Source organism: Momordica charantia (genome assembly GCF_013281855.1).
Source record: "Momordica charantia cultivar OHB3-1 chromosome 8 unlocalized genomic scaffold, Mcharantia_2.0 BLBB01000008.1, whole genome shotgun sequence".
NCBI lineage: Eukaryota > Viridiplantae > Streptophyta > Magnoliopsida > Cucurbitales > Cucurbitaceae > Momordica > Momordica charantia.
The window spans coordinates 18,592,622-18,613,205 of NW_028275166.1; the positions used below are offsets into that span (position 1 = coordinate 18,592,622).

The 20,584-nt window shown below is 37.3% G+C and overlaps 1 protein-coding gene across 1 annotated transcript; it reads right to left on the reverse strand.

Annotated features, from left to right (window-relative positions):
* Window positions 1-16,862: 16,862 nt before the first annotated feature.
* LOC111025684 (sphinganine C4-monooxygenase 1) lies at window positions 16,863-19,778 on the reverse strand. The gene is made up of 2 exons (XM_022303578.2): window positions 19,288-19,778; window positions 16,863-17,590 (listed from the first exon to the last, which is right to left on the reverse strand). The coding sequence occupies exons 1-2, from the start codon at window positions 19,507-19,509 to the stop codon at window positions 17,051-17,053; spliced, it is 762 nt and encodes a 253-aa protein (XP_022159270.1). The 5' UTR covers window positions 19,510-19,778; the 3' UTR covers window positions 16,863-17,050.
* Between the last annotated feature and the right edge of the window lie 806 nt (window positions 19,779-20,584).

The following is a 20,584-nucleotide window of genomic DNA, read 5'->3' on the forward strand; positions in this document are numbered from 1 at the left end:
GAAGAAGAAGAAGTTTGGGGGGGGGGGGCTAGGGCTAGGAATGGGGAAGAAGAAAAAAAAGAGGAAAAAAAAAGAAGAAATGAAGGAATGGGCTAGGGTTTTGTCTTTGTTTCCTTCCTTTTTCCCTTTGTTTTAAAAACAAAATAACCCAAAGGGGCCCAATAAGTCCAAGCCCAAAGATAAGAAATCTACCCCCCTCCTAAATGAGACCCATCACACGGAATCCAGTAATTATTAATTTAATTGGATTTTAGAGCCCGATAAAATATAAATAAATTCAATTAACGTTCACTTTGAAAATTAAAAGAAAAATCTCCCAATTCGAGACTAACTAACCTGAGGGACTCGGGGCGTTACATGCATTCACATTGGTCGTGGACACACAATAGAAGTACAACACGAAATGTGTTCCTCATGCACTCAGGCGAAATCCTGTCTATCTCATTTTCAGATAGCAACCATGTCCTTGTAAGAAGAGTGCTCGTAGATGGCAGGTCATTGATGAACATCTTGGCCTTAACAACCTTCGTGCTGTTAGGATGGACAGTAACCCATTTGTAGAAGAAACCGACTTGACTTTGACAACCTTCTCGATGGGACAGTTATCCTAGAAGGCTGCATGGATTTGTCGATGACCTTGGGGCAAGGAGACGCGCGAATCACATAGGTTCAGGAATTCATAGTCATAGATGGCAAGTCTGCATACAACGCCATCCTTGGCTGTCCCTCTATACATGTCGTGCAAGCTATTCTTTCATCCTTAATGAAGCACTGACGTATCCAACTCCCAATGAGGTCAGAGTCGTCACGGTAAGCAGAAAGCGCTTAGGAAGTGTTATGCTAGCGCAATCAAGGTTTTGCATATTTGTGCAATCGAAAACAAGCACAAGCTGGAAATGACAGCCGCAAATGAGGAAGACTTGCTAGGCATCAACTCACGAAGGCATGCTAGGCATCAACCCTAAAGTCATGGTGCATCACCTCATAATTAATCTCTCCTCTCAATTTGTCAAACAAAAGAAAAAACCTGTAACATAAAGAAGAGTTATGTAATATTTGAGGAAGTGAACAAGTTGTTAAAAGTAGAATGTACAAAAGAAGTTATCTAAGGTAGTTTTAGTTAAAACAAAAAACAAAAAAAAATATAACAGAAAGTGGAGAATGTGTGTCGATTACATAAACTTAAATAATCTATGTCCAAAAGACTGCCTCCCACTCCCAATGATCAATCAGCTAGTAGATATCACTACCCGGCACGAGCTCCTAACTTTTATGGATGGATACTCTAGGTATAATCAAATCAAAATGCATGTTTCAGACTAGGAGCACACATCATTCATCACTAAGCAAAGACTATATTGTTACAAAGTCATGTCGTTCAGCCTCAAGAATGTGAGCGTGACCTACCAAATGATGATGTTTGCCCATCAAACTGGCAACAACATGAAGGTAAATGTTGATGATATGCTTTTAAAGAGCAAGTGGTCCAGTTTGCCTTAGCAGACTTGGAGGAAATGTTTGAAGTCCTGCAAAAATACTACATGAAGTCAATCCTTAGAAATATGTTTTCGAGCCCATGGCCGTTCGCACAATAGGGAGTCGACCTTATTGGCCCTATCCCTCCTCGCAAGGGACAAACCACGTCTGCTGTGGTCGCCATAAACTATTTTACAAAATGGGTTAAGACCAAGCTGCTAGCTACAATCACAAAAGCTTGAGTGACAGACTTCATCTGGACAAACATTGTCTGATTCTTAATAATACATTGGGTAATAGTCACGGAAAACGGCAAATAATTTGATAACAAGAAGTTGAAGGACTTCTACTCGCGATTTGGGATAAAGCATTGAGCTCGTCCCTATTCACCCCTAGGCGAATGGCTAAGTCGAGGCCACTAACAAAATAATCAAGCGAAGTTTGAAAATGCGATTCGAAGCTCGGAAGCACAAATGGTTGGAAGAGATGCCAAAGTATTATAGTCGTAGCATACAACCACTCGTGGCTCCATTAGAGAAACAACCTTCATTATCGCCTTCGGATCAAAAGCGGTTGTGCCAGTCAAAATTGGGATGGAAACCAAAAGAACCGAGCTATACGACTAAAAGATGAATGACGAGGAGTTGCGTCTAAACCTCAACCTTCTATGTGAGAAAGGAGAAGCTTCGTAGCTCAGACTAGTGAAATACACAAATCAGGTCGCGAGGTATTACAATTACAACGCTTGTATAAAGCTGCATGCCTTCAAGCTCAGAGACATGGTCTTGCATAAAGTCCTGCAACATGTTTGAGTGCGAGAGTCGATTTGGGAAGGCACATTTGAAATCTAAGACGTGGTACCACCAGACATTTATTTGTTGGCCAACCTAGAAGGAAAACTCCTCTCAAATCCTTGGAACGCCAAGCATCCCAATCGCTCTTTCATTGTAAAAGAACCATCGACTAGGGGTGTTCAAAAAACCTGACAACCCGTAAGGTGTTTGGATTAAACCTTGGGTTGGGTTGGGTTGGAAAATTCCCAACTTTACCGGGTCGGGTCGGGTTTCGGGTTGGTCCTCAAAAAAGTCGGGTCAACCCGACCCAACCCGAAATACTGCTTATATTTTTTTTAATTATATATGTATATATAATAAATGTATAATAATTATTAATTAATAGAATACCTTTACTTTTTACCTTCAATCTCAACGATCTGTTGAAATTTAATCTCAACTATTTTTCTCATCTTTCTCTCCTCCCTCATCTTGAATCTCTTCACCTCTTCTCTCTTCCATGGTTACCCAACCAAGTTCTCTCCTCCATTGTTGTCCCTCTCTTCCATTGTTGTCGACCCAACACGTTGCACCATCGCCACCCGCCACCCCGTTTTTGAAGTGTGATCTCGTTTTTTTATTCTTAGTATTGTTTCCGTTGATGGGTTTTTATTCATAAATTTTGATTCATGGTTTAGTTTTTGTTTACTTTCATGGGTTACATTATTTTATTAAGTTTCAGATCTGATAGTGATTCTGTTTTAGTTGGATTTCTGTTTTTTTAAAGTATTTTGTAAAGTTAGATTTTGTCATTTTGATTCTTAGTTGGGTTTTTAGTTTCTGTTTTTTTTTCTTCTTCTACTTCTTTTAAAAGACAACCCGACAACCCAACCCGAAAATGTTTGGTTGTGTTGGGTTGGGTTGGCCACTAATTTTCAACCCTGCAATTCCCACATATGGCCAACCCGAAAATTTGGATTGGTCCCAAAAACACCCCTAACCCGACCCAACCTAACCCGAGAACACCCATACCCTCGACTGGAGGGAATGTAAAGGAATTCAAGTTAAAATTAATAAAATGGCCAAGCTCATTGAGCTGTGCCCACTCAATAAAGATCGAGCTCGCTCAAACAGGGGGCCATATACGGTATCTCTACACCTTAGTTAAAAATGAAGCTCGAAACTTGGTGATATAAAACTTAATTAAAAGTTGCTAAGAGAGCTCGGTGGGAAAAAGAACAAAACTTGCTTAAGTTAAAAGCAAAGACAGAATAGCAGAAAAGTCAACTTCATTCATGTCGAAGGTCAAAGTATGCAGCTTTGACCAGGTACAAGTTAAAAAAAATAAAAAAAGAAATACAAGAAAAGAGAAGCAAAGAAATAGGCTCAGGGTCAACCTCCCGCTTGTCACTAAGGTTGGAACCCATGCCAAGTTCGGAGCCAACCTCGGCATCTTGAGACCTGAGGGGTTTTCCTCTAAGAGCTTAGTTGATTCATTCACGTTTATAAGCTACATATAGTTGAACACATAATGTTAATATTTGAGTAGGACACATCACTAACGCATAAGTAAAGAAATTCATCACTTTTTGAAGTAGATAAAACTTATGTTTTTCAGCTTTGCAGGGGAAAAAGCGCGTTATGCTGTCTCGATAGTGTGTATGAAACACACCTTTTTTATTAGAAGACAACAAAGACATATTGGAGGAAGTTGTCAAGTCGTAGCTGTTGAGGTTGGTTGGAGGTCTAGTATTAAAAAGTCCTTACCCCCAAAAAGAGAGAGTTCCAAGAGAGATTCGAGTGAGGGAGTGAAATGAGGAACATATATTTCTTTTCTTTTTTTTTGTTTTACTAATCTTTGTTTGTGTAGCCATGATTCTCAAGGAAAAGGAGAAAAGTCCAAGTTAGGGATGAAAGACTTAGAGAAGTCGAAATTCAAACGTTTGCAAAATTCACACAGTCTTGAGATTATCACCTAATAATTTTAAATGTTTAACATATTCAATGGCTTAAGCACATAAAGTGCCACAAAGAAGGAGACCAACAAAAGATTCAAAGAGGAAAGAGTAAGTACTTTATGAGAATATCAAGCTAATTCAATATTTATGATGTAGGTCACCCAAAGAGAGCACATTATAGCCGATGAAGAGGAAGAATCCAACCAATCTAAGAGAGGCCAAGAAGCAATAAATATCTAGGGATCATCAAACTAAAGATCTCAACCTTCCATGGAAAGTGCACACTCGAGGAATATGAAGCATGGGAGAAAAAAATAGAACTAGTTGTTTTATGTCACGACTACAAGGATGTAAAGAAGGTACTTCTTACAATCACTCGTTTTAAGGATTGTGCACTAACTTGGTGGGATAAAGTGGTGTCTAATAGGAAAAGATACAATGGAGGACCCGTAAAGTCTTGGCTCAAGTTTAAGGAACCCGTAAAGAAGATGTTCGTGCCACTACACTATCATAGAGCAATCTCAGGCAAGTTTAATAAGCTCTACCAAGATACTAAATAAATCGAGGATACTACAAAGAGATAGACATGCTCATAAGTAGACTGCAACTAGAGGAGGATAAGGAAACCACAATAACTAGGTTCTTTGAAGGACTTAACCCCGACAGAGCCGACAAAGTTGATTTGCAAGCCTATGAAGACTAGAGGAACTTCTACTCTTTGATATCAAAATAAAGTAGCAAAACCAAAGGAAGACTAAGAAGTACGAAAAATCCAACTCTAAATCCAATTGTAGCAAAATTGAGACCAAACTCTTAGAGCCTAAACCAAAAGTTATGTTTGAGAAGGGTGAGTCATTCAAGTCAAACCCTAACTCGAGATCTCTAAAACTAGGACTAGTGATATAAAATGTTAAGTGTCATGAAGTAGGCCACTTAAGCCGAAATTGCCCTAACCAAAGAGCCATGATTCTTAAAGAGGGAGAACATAGTCATAGATGATAAGGGAGAGAATAAATAGGAGGTTGAGGAAAGAGAAAAAGAGAGTAGCATAGGGGAGGACGAATTAGAGGAGAATTCCCCGGATACAACATTATTTGCTAGGAGGAACCTATGTAAAATTCAAGGAGGAACCTTTAGAGGCTCAAAGAGAGAACCTATTCTATACTAGTTGCTTAGTAAATTTCACCCCTTGTAGTGTCATAATTGATACTGGAAGTTGTACTAATGGTACTGTAAAGATATAGCATAGAGATTGAAGTTAGCCACCACACCACACTCACGACCCTATAGCTATGATGGTCAAATAATGGAGTTGTTAGAGTCCAAAAGCAAGTTCAAGTTTCTTTTGCAATAGGTAGGTACAAAGATAAAGTTGCTTGTGATGTTGTGCCTATGCATGCTAATGATTTCTTGCTAGGAATATCGTGGAAATATGATTGAAAAAGTGTCTTTCGATTTTTTTCTAAACAAACATTCTTTTGAGCATAATGGAAAGAAAACCACATTGGTACCACTTTCTCCAAAGGAAGTATATGTTGACCAACTGAAATTTGAGGAAATATGATTGGAAGTTGATCTAAGAGAAACTATTCGACTCCAAAATGAAGAAAAGAGAAAGACCACCAATAAGGGTAAGAAAGTTGTGACCCTCATGGCTAGAAATGATGAGATAGAAAGAGCTTTACGTGCAACTCAATTACTTCTTTTATATTTGCATAAAGGTAATAATCTCCTAACACAAGAGTGCCAACAACCTTGCCTAGTATTTGTGTTGAATTTTTACCAAAATTTGAAGAGGTGTTACTCGAGGAGATGCCAAGAGGGTTACCACCATTGGAAAGAAGAATGGAAGGTGAAGAAAATGAGCAAGAAGCTAGCTCATCTAAGAAGGAAAATCAAGGACTCCAACATCTTCAAGAAGATGAAAAAATTGAGGAGGCAAAAGAAGAAGAAAAATTTGAGATTTGAATAGAATGACAAGAAGGAAATTTTGACACTTCAACAAGGTAAAGGTTCAACCATTGAAGCTTATGAGCTAACATGATGCATTATAATGTAGTTAACCAACTTTATTCGAGGACAAATCATTTTCAAGATGGAAGAGATGATGTGATCATATTTAGCCAAGAGATCCAAGAGTCAACCTACTTCAACAATGATGAAGATCAAGATGAGAGAAACCCAAAAAGAGGAAGATCCATAGGAACCATGAGCACATCTTGATAATTTTGAAGATACAAGAAGTTCTAACAAGATTCCAAGAGGAGGAAGGAGTTTCAAGGAGGACCAAGAAAGAGGCCATGTTTAGATACAAGAAGTTACTGCATGCACTCAGTCTGCCCAGCGCGCTAAAGTCACAAGGAGACCCGCCTCCCCCCACGATTGATAAAGCCCAACCCTACGTGCACCTCATGACGCACGCATGCCTACGCACACGCCAGCTGTCGCATGCCCACACAGCCCATACGCCTTTGTCTACATACCTCTACATGTCGTTTGCCTCGCCCTTGTGCCTTGCCTGCGCCTGCGTCGCCCGCTTACTACCTTCCTTGCTTGCATGCCCATGCCCTTAGCCCATGTGCACCCTACTTTGTCTACACGCACACCACCAGCACCACAACCCCTATAGCACCATGCACGCCTTGTCAGCGCCGCATCCCATCTGCCCTCATGCATGTCCCCTTACTACTCTGCCTATATTGTTGCTGCCCTTCACTTGCCGCCCAATCTTGATCATTTTAGGGATGTTTCTTTATTTTATTAAATTCATTTTATTTGTCTTAAAATTATTTATTTAGATTTAATGTTGTCGTTTTGCTAGGAGAATTACTTTCTTTAGCATTTTATGGAAGCATCATTTTTGAACTATAAAATAATAACTTTTTATTGTTCGGATTATCTTCAAATCGACGTCAAAACGAGTTGAGACAAGGCTAGAATGGAGAAAGAATGCAAACAGAGGTGTTTGGGCACTGCAGGCCATTTTGGCCGAGGGAGCGACGTCGCAATGCTAAAAACAAAGAAAACAAAAATGATATGAACCAAGGAGCTACCATTGTTATGCCTCATGGACCGATTACAATATCGAGAACTAGGAAACTTCAACAAGCTTTGCTACTTCGTGTCCAAGCGTTCTTGAACTCGACAAGAGAAATAAAGGAAGATGTGCAAGAAGTTAGAACTATGCACTTCAATTTGGTGCAAGTTATGCATTTTTAAGTGTTTTTATGGCAAGTTAAAGTCCACTTGGTCAAGGTCAAAGTCAACTCCATCAAGACAAGTCAAAGTCAACTCATTCAATTCAAAAACCAAGTCAAACACTCATATCCCTCATTGTGGACGGGATTGCAATTATTTTGGTTGGCTTTCCATGTTCTTAACCTTTTCATTTGCTTGTCTTTTCATTTCTCGTAAGTTATGTCTTTTCATTTACAAGTCTTTTAATTTCTTGTAAGTTACAAGTCTTTTCATTTGCTTAAGACTTTTCATATGGCTTGCTAGGATGGCTATATATAGCCTTGAGATATCTTGTTGTAACACAATTTGAAGTTGAATGAAAAGTGAGTTTTCTCATTAGCTTGGTTGAGAGCTTTATCTCCCATTTCTTGTGCAATTTCTTGTGTCTTTTAGAATTTGCATGTTAGGATCATTCAAGCGGTGTTGATCATACCTCTTGTGGAGTGATTCGAATCACGAGTTTAGAAACAAGTTTTCTCTACTCTTGATATTGATCATCAAGGTAATCCGTTCTAAAACTTTTCCTTGGGTTGATTCCATACTTGTTTTCGGGGTTTTTGGGATTGAGTTCTATGGGTCTTGTTCGTTAGCAAGGTTCTTAGATCCAACTCTCAAGGGTTTCTTAACATTTTGGTATCAGCAAATCCTAAAATCTTAGCATTCAAAGTATTAAAGAGAGCATACCTTCGTGATAAAGCATCTGCAACAATGTTCTCCTTACCTTGTTTATACTTAATCATATATGGAAATGTCTCTATAAACTCCAACCACTTAGCATGTCTGCGATTCAGTTTGCTTTGCCCTCTCAAGTGCTTTAGGCTCCCATGATCCGTATGAATGACGAACTCCTTTGGCCAAAGATAATGCTGCCAAGTTTGCAAAGCTCGTACCAAAGCATAAAGTTCTTTGTCATAAGTTGGGTACCGCAAAGAAGCACCACTCAACTTTTCACTAAAGAACATTAGTGGCTTATGGTTTTGCATTAGTACAGCCCCAATTCCAATCCCACTTGCATCACATTCAATTTCAAAAGTCAAATCAAAGTTCGGTAAAGCAAGTAGAGGAGCATTGCACAACTTATCTTTTAAAACATTAAAAGCATGCTCTTGGGATGTACCCCAAACAAAAGGAACATTTTTCTTTACCAATTCATTTAGAGGTGAAGCTAGGGTGCTAAAGTCCTTAATAAAACGCCGATAAAAGCTAGCTAGCCCATGAAAACTTCGAACCTCCCCAACATTCGTGGGAGTTGGCCATTCGCTAATAGCCTTAACTTTCTCACTATCCACCTCAACTCCTCGACTAGACACAATGAAACCAAGAAAATTAACCCTTTCCATGCAAAAATTACATTTCTTTAGGTTAGCATACAATTTCTCGTTTCTAAGTGTAGTCAAAACAGCACGCACATGCATTAGTAAAGAGACTTTGATGATACCCAGATTTCAAATCAATCTTAGTAAAGAGACTACAGCCATGCAATTCATCTAACATATCATCTAACCTAGGAATAGGATGACGATATTTAACAGTGATCTTATTAATGGCCCTACAGTCTACACACATTCTCCAAGTTCCATCTTTTTTAGGCACTAAAATAACAGGCACACTACAAGGACTAAGGCTTTCGCGTACATACCCATGAGCTAACAATTCATCCACTTGCCTTTGAATTTCTTTGGCTTCAGTAGGATTAGTCCTATAAGTTGGTCGGTTAGGTATGATAGCACCTGGAATGAAGTCAATCTTATGCTCGATGCCACGAAATGGTGGCAATTCCTTGGGCATCTCTTCGGGAAACAAGTCCTCAAATTCCTGTAAAAGAGAAACAAAAATACTAGGCAATGAGGTGTTAAGCTCGTTAGTAAGAAAAGAAGACCCTTTGTACAAAAGTACAAGAACAGTCCGTTTCGCCATTAAAACATTCCTAACCTCACTTGAACTAGCATACAAGCTCACCGTTTTGGCTTTTCTCTCATTTTTCCCACTAGGCTGATTGCTACTCCCTTGCTTTTCACTCAAACTCTTTTTTTCTCTCAACTCATTTTCTTTTGTTTCTTTTTCACTTTTTGCTTTTGCATCAGCCTCTTGCCTCTTCTTTTCAAGTTTGCATTGATCAACATGCACATCTTTTGGTGACAAAGGTACAAGAGTAGTTTTTCTACCATGATGAGTAAAAGAATAGCGATTGGCATACCCATCATACATTACCCGACGGTCAAATTGCCAAGGTCTACCCAACAATATATCCCCGGCATGCATAGGTACAACATCACACAAAACATCATCAACATATTTTCCAATAGCAAAGAAACAAGAGCTTGTCTACTCACCTTTACCTCCCCACAATCACTCAACCATTGAAGTTTATATGGTCTAGGATGTGGTTTTGTCTCTAAGTTAAGCCTCTTGACCAGAATAGAACTTACAACGTTGGTACAACTACCACTATCAATAATCACACTACAAGGCACAGTTTGGACAAGATACCTAGTGTGAAATAAGTTCTCTCGTTGGTCTAGGCCATCCTCCTTAATTTGAGTACTGAGAGCTCTCCTAGTGACTAAGGACATATGTGTAGGTCCTCTTCACTATACTCCTCACTCTCACATTCACCATTGTCGTCCTCTTCTACCTCATCTTCCTTCTCATCTTCTGTACAAACTCTCCTCTCTAATTATCATAGTTCTTCTATTAGGGCGACTGTAATGTCCTACTCCTTGACATTTCCAGCATTTAATATCCCGATTTCTCACATTAGGTTCATCAACTTTCTGTTTCCCCTTCTTGGAACTCTCTCCTTTCTCAAACTTTTCTTTTGGTTTCTCATATGCCTCTCGATTTCTAAGTTTAGAATCAGCACTCTTACTATCCGTTTCCATGTAGAAATGAATGGGAAAAGGGCTTAGTAGAATACCTTTGAGATCGCCTTTGGAGCTGCTTCTCAATTTTGATGGCAAGTGCAACATCTCTTCGATGTTAAAGTAAGGTTGTAGATCAACCTTATCCCATCTCCTTGTTTAAGCCATTAAGAAACCGTGCCATGAGATTCTCCATGTCCTCTTCAAGATCCAGCCGATTCATCAACGTATCCATCTCCTGGTAATAGTCTTCCACAGACTTACTACCTTGTCTCAACACTTGGAGCTTTTGCGCTGTGTCCCTGTGGAAATGTCTAGGAACAAATCGCTCCTCAACAACTCCTTGAACTCATACCATGAATCGATTGGCGCCTCAAGGTTTCGTCTCTAATTGACATTAATTTGTCCTACCATGTTACTGCATAATCTTGAATTGAGCAAGACATAGTCGTACCTTCTTTTCTTTACTGAAATTATGGCAATCAAACACGAACTCCACTTCTTTCTCCCATTGAATGTACGCTTCCGGATCAGTCTTACCATAGAACTTCGGAAGTTTTAATTTGATGTTTCCCAAGTTTCGATCAACTTGAGCATTCGCTCGTGGGGCTCTTTGGAAATTATGATAGCCTCTTCCCCGGCCTCTCCCTCGATCTAAGCCACGACCAACGTGTCTATCACCCCCTCTTGGAGCCGCTAAAACTGTAGCCTGATCGTCCTCCCAATGATCGGATCCATCACCTCAGACTCATCCTCATCCATAACACGTGTGGTGGAGGTGGTGGAACTCTCTCCTGAGCTTGGTTTGAGTCTCCAACCTTCCTATCCGTTCTGTCAATGTCTCCATGCTACGAATCATTCGTTCAACAGTTCCTTCTAGCGCCTCTCTCCTCCGGGCATCAGAAATATTGCCTTCATCTCCAAGATTAGCCATGCTATAAAAACAAAATAAAGTGACAAGAAATGGACCCCTCACAAGCCTCCCTCACTAATTCACTCGTTAGTGAAGTTCACTCGTGTTTAACCCTCAACACTCAAATAATGTATCGCTCCCTTACAATCTCTCCCTCACAACTTAGTACACTCTTATGCACTTCAAACAAATCGGTAAGTGAGTCTAGCAAGTTAAAAGCTATGTGCATTTCAAGTGGTTTAGACAGCACATAAGAACTCAAACAGAGTGTGATTTTGGGAGTAACCCGAATAACAACAAAGAAACAAGTTAAGAAAAAAAAATAATGGACAAATTATAATGGAAGCTAGAAAGAAACGAAAGTAGAGTTAAAGATAAAGATGGTTGGGAATTAAGCAACAAGGAAGTAGCATGAGATTCAATGCAAGGCTACACAAAGAAGTAATGACAAATGGGGTCTTCTATGCTTTTTCTTCTTTCTTTTTTTTCAGTTATGGATCAGCAAAAGCACAATAATGCTAACAATAAATGCTTTCACGTTCAGTTTTTTTTTTTTTTAAATGAATCAGCAAAGTGCACAAATTTCACTGATTACGCTTGTTTACATGCGTAAAAGAAGGTTTTAGATGCTGTTTTTACTACTATGTTTTAACTTTGTTTCAGACTTTTTCTCGGTCGTTTGAGTTCCAATTCATGCAAATTCATATATGATGGTTGTGGTTGGCTTATATTGTATTTATGACATTTTTAGGACCATTTGGGAGTGGAATTAATCAAAAGAAGCAAAAAGTCGGAAATACCAGCATGGGAGGCGCCAGGCGCCTGGGAAGGCTGCAGAAAACAGTTTTTCTTTTCTTCCACTTGCCCTTAATGAAACGCGTCTTCAATGCGTTTTGTGGTTCCAACAACGATGCATACGTGTAGAAAAGTTGTTCCACTATCAGTTTGAGCACGATTTAGTTCAGTCAAAGGAGTTAGAATTGGTGATTCACCATCGTTTTAGGACCTACCTAACCAATTCTGCACAGCTATAAATTCCAGCAGCTTCTCCACCAAATGTATCAAGCCTTGCTTCCTTCTCTTGATCATTTTTATGTTTCTTCTTTTGTTGCTTTCTAAGTACTTTTGAGTTGCTTTCATTATTTGCTTTTGTTTTTAAATCCCGAGCACATTTACATTCTTTTATTGAGCTTGGTTTGTTTTCATTTGTACTTAGTTATTTTCTACTTATTCAAATATATAAAATCCAGTACTTGCTTATCTTCCCTTTGCCTTTACTTTATTTTTAGTTAGAGAAGTTGTGTTTTTGGAGGAAAGAGCACGTGATACCTCCCCCTTGCTTGAAAGAAAGGGCGAAGCTCTCAATCCCGATAAAAACTCTCCGTTAGTTAACTTTTTGTTTTTCACACATGCATCCAATTTCAACCATTCTACTTGCTGTATTTTCTTCAATATGTTTTTTCTAAATTCCCGTCTCTAGCCCGGTTATGATAGTTAGCCTTTATTTCTAAAAAGGGTTGCTAAGAAGTAGTGTTTTTGCTTTCCATTCATTACCAACATGTTTTCCCAAAAAGTTAGGATTTAGAGAAGGCCACTGTAAGTCTTAACAAGTCAATACTGAAAAGGTTGCTTATTTGCATTGTTGAGTGGTTAACCAAGGAGAGGAGCGCCTTAGACATAAGGTTTCCGTTTAAGTAGCCTAGACATAGGACCTTACCCCGAGGTTGCGACTATTTCCATCCTAAAACTAAGATATCTCTCATAATAGACATATTAGGGAAGTGTCTTACGACTTTGAAACTTGCTTAGACATAAGTCAGTGAAAAGCGTATCGTTGGTTTCCTAAAGTAAAATGCACATCGTCCTTAGCGTATGCTTGATTCTTTGTTGTCTAACTTGAAGTAATTCGGGCTAGGTTTTACCATTATAAGACCGAATCCCAAATCCAAAACCATTATTTGTGACCACTTCCCATTTTACAAAAATCACTCATTTCAACGTTCACTATTCATTAAAACTTTAGAGTTTGGAAATTATTTAGAAGTCCTTGAGGATCGATACTTGGATACTCCATCCATTTTATATTACTCTGATAGGTGTGCGCTTGCATCTATAGAATGTTACCACGCTCAGTGCGTGCGTTCAGCAAACCACCAGTCCTTCACCACTAAAAAAGTCGAAGCAGAAGACTTCAAAGAAGACAGATTTGTAGATAAGACCCAGATCTATAATAATGGAGGACGAAAATTGGAAAAGATGAATGGAATTGATACTTTTTTTTTTGTATTTTTTGACAGAATGCATTGCTTAGATATAATAAAACATAAGCAAGGAACACAGAATTCAAAGAGATAAATGCAAGAAACATATTCCGATCAAAGAGCCTAATGCTCTAATACCAAATGTTAAGAAACCCCTTGAGAGTTGGATCTAAGAACCTTGCTAACGAACAAGACCCATAGAACTCAATCCCAAAAACCCCGAAAACAAATATGAATCAACCCAAGAAAAGTTTTAGAACGGATTACCTTGATGATCAATATCAGAGAGTAGAGAAACTTGTTTCTAAACTCGTGATTCGAATCACTCCACAAGAGGTATGATCAAACCGCTTGAATGTTCCTAACATGCAAATTCTAAAAAGACACAAGAAATTGCACAAGAAATGGGAGATAAAGCTCTCAACCAAGCTAATGAGAAAACTCACTTTTCCTTCAACTTCAAATTGTGTTACAACAGACATCTCAAAGCTATATATAGCCATCCTAACCCATATGAAAGTCTTAAAGCAAATGAAAAGACTTGTAACTTACAAGAAATGAAAAGACTTGTAATGAAAGACATAACTTACGAGAAAGAAAAGACAAGCAAATGAAAAGGTTAAGAACATGGAAACCAACCAATAATTGCAATCCCGTCCATTTGAGGGATATGAGTGTTTGACTTGGTTTTTGAATTGTGAATGAGTGACTTTGACTTGTCTTGATGGATTTGACTTTGACCTTGACCAAGTGGACTTTAACTTGCCATAAAACACTTAAAATGCATAACTTGCACCAAATTGAAGTGCAAGTTCTAACTTCTTGCACATCTTTCTTTATTTCTCTTGTCGAGTTCAAGAACGCTTGGACACGAAGTAGCAAAGCTTGTTGAAGTTTCCTAGCTCTCGATCTTGTAATCGGTCCATGAGGCATAACAATGGTAGCTCCTTGGTTCATATCAAAAAAGGCGCCACATTTTTTGTTTTGATGCTACAACAAAATTATAAAAGCGAACATTTTTTCCTTAGGATTTTAATGCGTGTTGTTGCACACATCGAAGGACGGTCGTGAATAGTGTTGGTGCATTGTTTTCAAAGTCTGGTGGCAATGTTTGCCAGAGCATTTCAGAGGCGAGATCTCGGGGTTATAATGCATCATCAACAACCAATTCTTATGGGTATTTGATGAGGTCTTCATTCTTGTATACCTAGGATTCTATTGTTGTAATTCCTAGAAGCTAGGTGGCTTTTGTCGAGGTCTCTAGATTTGAGAGTTATTGTATTGCTCATTGTTTATCCCAAAATCATTGTAGAACTCGTTGTCACATAATACTAGATGTAGCCCATAGTTGGGTGAATCAATATAAATTTTCTGTCTCGTTTCTGTGCTTTCCTTATTATCTCGTTTTATTGTGGTTGATTGTCTTTTTCATTGACGAACTGTGGAAGGTGAAAAGTTCTGGGTAAGTAATTTTGCCAACAACTATTTTATTTTCTTTAGATTTTAAGATTATTTTTATTTTCAAAATTCTCTTGTAATGGCCAATGTCCTTGGCCAATAAATTGGCACCTCCCCTTTTAGTCTTTTGAAGACAAGTTTTTGACATTTATTTCGAAATAGAAGTGAGAGTTTTCTCTTCACCCCTTTCCCTTTGGGCAAACTCTCTTGGTGTATTCCTTTGCGTGGTTGAACTTAGGATCCATTGATAAGAAAAATTCAAGTTTGGTAGGTCACCAAACTTCTAGAGCCTCGAGTATAATAAGTAATCTATCTACTCGTGGGTATTTGACTTAAAAGCTAGTCCATCTAACTTTTTCCTTTTGAGTGGAACCATCTATATGATTGGATTCAAGTGGCTTTATCCATATACTTGGGTTGTCGTGTATCAACATATGTAAACGATAAAAGTATATGCTCATTCTCTTGAGGTTAACCTTGAATGCTTAGTTTGAGTTCATGACATGTGAGGTGAGTTAGAATAAAAGTTTGTTAACTTTGAGTGGGAGTGATGAGTTTACGTCATGTGTTAACTTTGAATGCTTAGTTTGAGCTCATGACACATGGAGTGAGTTAGACATTTTTATGAGTTTTAAATTAGTTCTGAGAACTAAGTTAATTATTTTGTTCACATAAATTTATTTGTCATTTGTGTTTTTTCAAGTTCATTTGATTTCTCTATCGAAAGTTTTTGAAAATTTGATAAAGTTTCATGAAGAACTTGATGATGTGACTTTTTTAGAATATGTCTAGGTTGTTGATATTAGGACTTTTTAGAATATGTTTAGGTTGTTGAATTTTACTTTGTATTGACTTTTTTTACTCTTGTAAAACCAATGTTTGATTAATATTATAAATTTTTATATGAAATTTGAGAAAGTTCATGACATGTTTAGGTTGTTAAATGATTCAGGAAAATAATATGAATATTACAAAAAAATTATATAAAAAAATAAAGAAATGAGCTTTGGTGACCAAACCGAATATAACAAAAAAAATAATATAAAAAAATAAAGAAAGGACATATGGCGACGAAATCCAGGTTTCGTCGCCAAAGCGAGCATGTCGATGAATCCTAAGTCGTCGCCAAAACCAACTTCAGCGACGAAGTTCAAGTCATCGCCAAAGCCTCGGCAACAAAACCTGGATTTCATTGCCATTGCCCGCTTTGGCCACGAAACCTGGATTCGTCGCCGAAGATGGCTTTGGCAACTTGAACTTCGTCGGAAGCCACCTTTGGGGATATGTTGTAGTAAACCTGATAAAATACAATAGTAAACATGGGGAGAAGAAATAATGAGATGTATTATAGAAAAACTGAGTTTAAGCCCATAGTCTAGATTTATAAAACTCTCAACCAATCATTAAGTTAACTATATTAACAAAATTTTCTATCTCAAAACTGTCAACTAATGAAAGGGTCATAAAGATTACTAATTCTTGAACCAATCATTAATATTAACATATCTCTCAATCATCGACCTTACCAGAGCTCAATTAGTTAAAGACATACATCTCCAACTAAATGGTCACGAGTTGAAACCTATATCCTCACATTTTTGTTGTAATTGAAATAAATAAAATTGAAAAAAAAAAGAAACATATAACCCAACCATGGAAGAAAATTGTTTTTCAACAAAATATTTTTACTGTCCACGATACCGTTTGCTTCTGCAAAGAAAGAGAAATTATGAAGGGAAAAAATGTTCCGTCTAGGTTCCGATGCATCATGAATTAAACCAAAACAAACGAAACGAAACGTGGTCTCTTCATTCAATCCGTGATGCAGAATTGAAAATGACGACCTCAGTCTCTAACAAAGACAAGAAGCTATCAATTGGATTGGAGAAACTCTTGAAAAGTCATCACAATGATTGTGAATGAAATGAAAGCCAAAAGAAAAGAAAATATATATATATCAAAACACAACCTAACTCAGCTCATGTTTCAAATCTATGTTAGGGAAAAGAAAGGGGGACAAAAGTATAAAAAGACCAATAGGAGTAATATACAAATTATATTGTTGTGGGATACAAATAATATAATATAAGCAACTGATTGCTGCTTACAATATTTATTCAATCTTTGGCCGTGCTTCAAAGCCACCGCCTGCTCTCTTCTCCAAGGAGTAGGGCATATAGGTACCAAGTATTCTATCCCATGTAACAAAGAAGGGCTGTGAGAAGTTATACTTGCTGCCATATAGCTGATGGTGGACGTCGTGATAGGCCGTATTGTTGCGAAACAAGACATGGAAGAGGTTTCCGGGCAGCCATAATCCACAGTGATCGTCTACGGTCTTGATAGTGGCAAAGGAAAAGAAGAAGATGGAGACTCTGGGAGTCATACCAGATACTAGAAACGACAACGCCCCACCGATCGTGTCAAGCAGTAGACCTTCCACAGGATGATTATACAAAGCCCCAAATGCATACGGAACAACAAGCCTATGGTGCTGAGAATGAATGTATCTGTACAGAAACTTGTTATGATGCATGTATCTGTGTGCAAAGTACTGCCATGTGTCCAATACGAACATTGCAGTTAAGAATTGTAAAACAACCATTGGCCAGGATTTTGGAACTGCACTGCTCCCATCATCATTTCCAGTCACCTGAACATAACAAGATGCAATTATAAACCCAGAGACAAACTAGGATGTACGTGCAGTGCAGGCACCCCACCCCACATGATATCAACAGTCATGCTCATGCAAGAATTAACATGATTCCCTTTTCCTTTCGAGAATTGGGAGTGCCCGAGCTAGTATATACACATCTTGATTACTTAACTAATACATTTCAAATAATCTCAAGACAACTACCTAACTCTAGAATATTGTGAATCCAGAAATTCAGAGGATATTCTCAATAGGTGGCATCTTAATTTGAGTTCACGACTTGCCACTTAAACAACAGGGCCAACCAACATAATTCATTAAACAGCACTTATAAATAAGGTTAATTTTAATAGTGCTGAAGTCCAGTCTGTTAAGTTTCATATGAATAGCCACAACATAGAAACTACTGTTCTACATCTAATTTAGCACGGAACTTACGAAGTAACTAGATGGCTAAGAAGCCACAGCAACAGCCTTGTAGCAAATACACAACCATACAGGACAAAATTGTGTTGAAGTCCGAGGTTTTTTACTCATATGAGTTGTTGACTGCCTGCCAATGCAGACCATAAAAAGGGATTGGTACTATCCCAAAACTATTAAGATTTTTTGGTTTTTAATTTATAAACAAACTTAAACTTTAAAAACAAAAATACAAATTCTCACTCGAGGATTCAAACGTGACCAAAAATTGCAAATAAACCGTAACATAAAATAAATAAACAAATCCAAAAGGATCAAATTTTAGTTAAAGGAAGTGCAATTGAATAACTCTTCAGACGACAATTATCTTGTTGTTTTGACCAAGTTAGTTTGTAATCCAAAGAATCATCTCAATGTAAATTTAACAATACTAAAAACAGAGCTAATAGCACAAAATTTTATAGATGTGGGTCGTTCATATCTTTGAAGTAAACTATTCATCAAATTGCTTTCCTTATTGAGCACTAATCTTATGGTTTTTAATATAGAGAACACTCGCAGCGAAAAGCTAACAGCCCACACTAATTAATATAACTTTACTGTTGACACTAAAAGCAGCAAGACTTTTCCTTCCAACCTTCCAACTTGAAGCATCAAATCTTTCTTTATTCCTAAATTGAATTAAAACTTTCCAATTGCCTACTAAATTATTTTGATGTGAACTTTTTAGATTTTTGTTTCACCAATTCGAATTACAGTAACAAAATATAATTTTCATTTTTCAATATTAGCAACAAATATTCTTTTAAATAAAGAATATTTGTAATTATATAAAAAAAGCAATTTGACAATTGGTAATTATTGTCATGGCTTCACCCCTGCCTCCATTGGTCTGATCAGTGCTCTTATTTCAATTAAAACACATACAAAGTGAAGAGGAATTGTTATCTTAAGATTTTGTCAAAACTAAAAATGTCTGAAACAACAAAACATAGGACTGTATTAAAGCTAGTAAACCTAAAATCAATTGGTTTCACACACATACTAAACTAAGGAAATTTCAGGAAGATCACATCAAAGCTCTACCAAGTTTATGAGCACAATACAATCTCAGTGGGAATTTTCTACGGCAGGTTCCACCAATAATTAGGATAAGAAATATACTAAATTACATTAACAATGAGAAAGGCAGGACGACGACGACGGTGATGGATTGCAATACTGGGAAAGAAATTAAGAAACATAAGGAGCTAAAGATGGATGAATACCTTAAAGAGGATGATGGCGACGATGGCCTGAATAAATTGTTGAAAGAGAACGCCTCGAACCACAGTGGCTTTTGAAACTAAGTTCTTCTCATCCTCGTCTTTCTTGGAGTGCAATCGGTAATTCTCAAAGAACCCGAGAAGCACATATATCCCAGAATACAACCAATAGACGAAAATCGGGACAAAAGTACCCAGCAATTCATCGGATATGGTAAACTCCATTGAGAAGGAAGGAAGGAAGAAGGTAAAGATTCAGAGATTGAAGAAGAAAACCATAAATTAGCTGAGAATTTTTCAAAAATCCTTAAATCCCCAAATCAGAAATCCCCAGGGCGTGGGAAGGAAATCGAGAATAACCTTCCCCACTCTCTTTTCCGGGAAGAGAGAAATCTTTGAAGAAAACAGAAAACCGATCGGAAATTCAGAGTTTTAAAATTACAAAATGTGTTGTTTAGGGGAAGCCGGAAGAAGGGTTTTCAAATTTTAATTCAGCAATAATTATAAAATAAAATAACCCCCTTTTTCTTTTGCAATATTTGACTATTCAAATGCGTTGACCGATGATAAAAAGACAAACATGCCCCTCCATTAACTCGCCAGTTTACTCTGAAAGATATTTATTCGGTGAGTCGTTTTTCCATTTGCTCAGCTGCCTTTTTCACCATCATCACCAAACATTGTACTAACTCATACCACTGCTGCCAAGTTTGAGCAGTTTTTACCGGACAACTCACCTAGGGCGAGTTTAGTAATTTGCTTACGCTTCGTTTTTAGTAATCTCTCACGTACTTGATGAGTGTTAATCACTTTAAAAATAAAAAATTATTATTTAAAAAATTATTTGTTAAATATTAATTTTAAAAAAATTAAGTAATTTTTTTCTTAAATTATTTATTTATTTATTATCAAGTAGTGTACATTTTGAAAACACTTTTAGTATGTATAATTACTTATGAAACTATATACTAAACACACTATAAACTAGTAATTCTTCTAGAAAAGTAGTTTATTTTAGAAAATTTACTAAAAAAATAAATGATCTCAAACACATTACTAATCTCTTTTCTTTTAGTTGTTCTCCGTAAGTTTATAATTTCGATTTTCACTCTAAAGCTTTTGAACTAAAAAACAAAAACTCATTATAATGAAAAATGGTAAGTTATTCTTGTTTAACTTTAAAATTACTTATAGAAATCAAGAGACATTCCTAGAGAGACATTCCTAGTCAGAGCTAGATAAAGTTAGGCCTAACTCTCAATTCTACTTTTCAATTAAAATAATATATTCAAGATTAGGT

Coding starts and splice junctions, on each gene's coding strand:
- LOC111025684 (XM_022303578.2), bottom strand. CDS start 19,509: ATGGAGTTTACCATATCCGATGAATTGCTGGGTACTTTTGTCCCGATT. Junction 17,591..19,287: donor TCGCCATCATCCTCTTTAAG/GTATTCATCCAT, acceptor TGTTATGTTCAG/GTGACTGGAAATGATGATGG.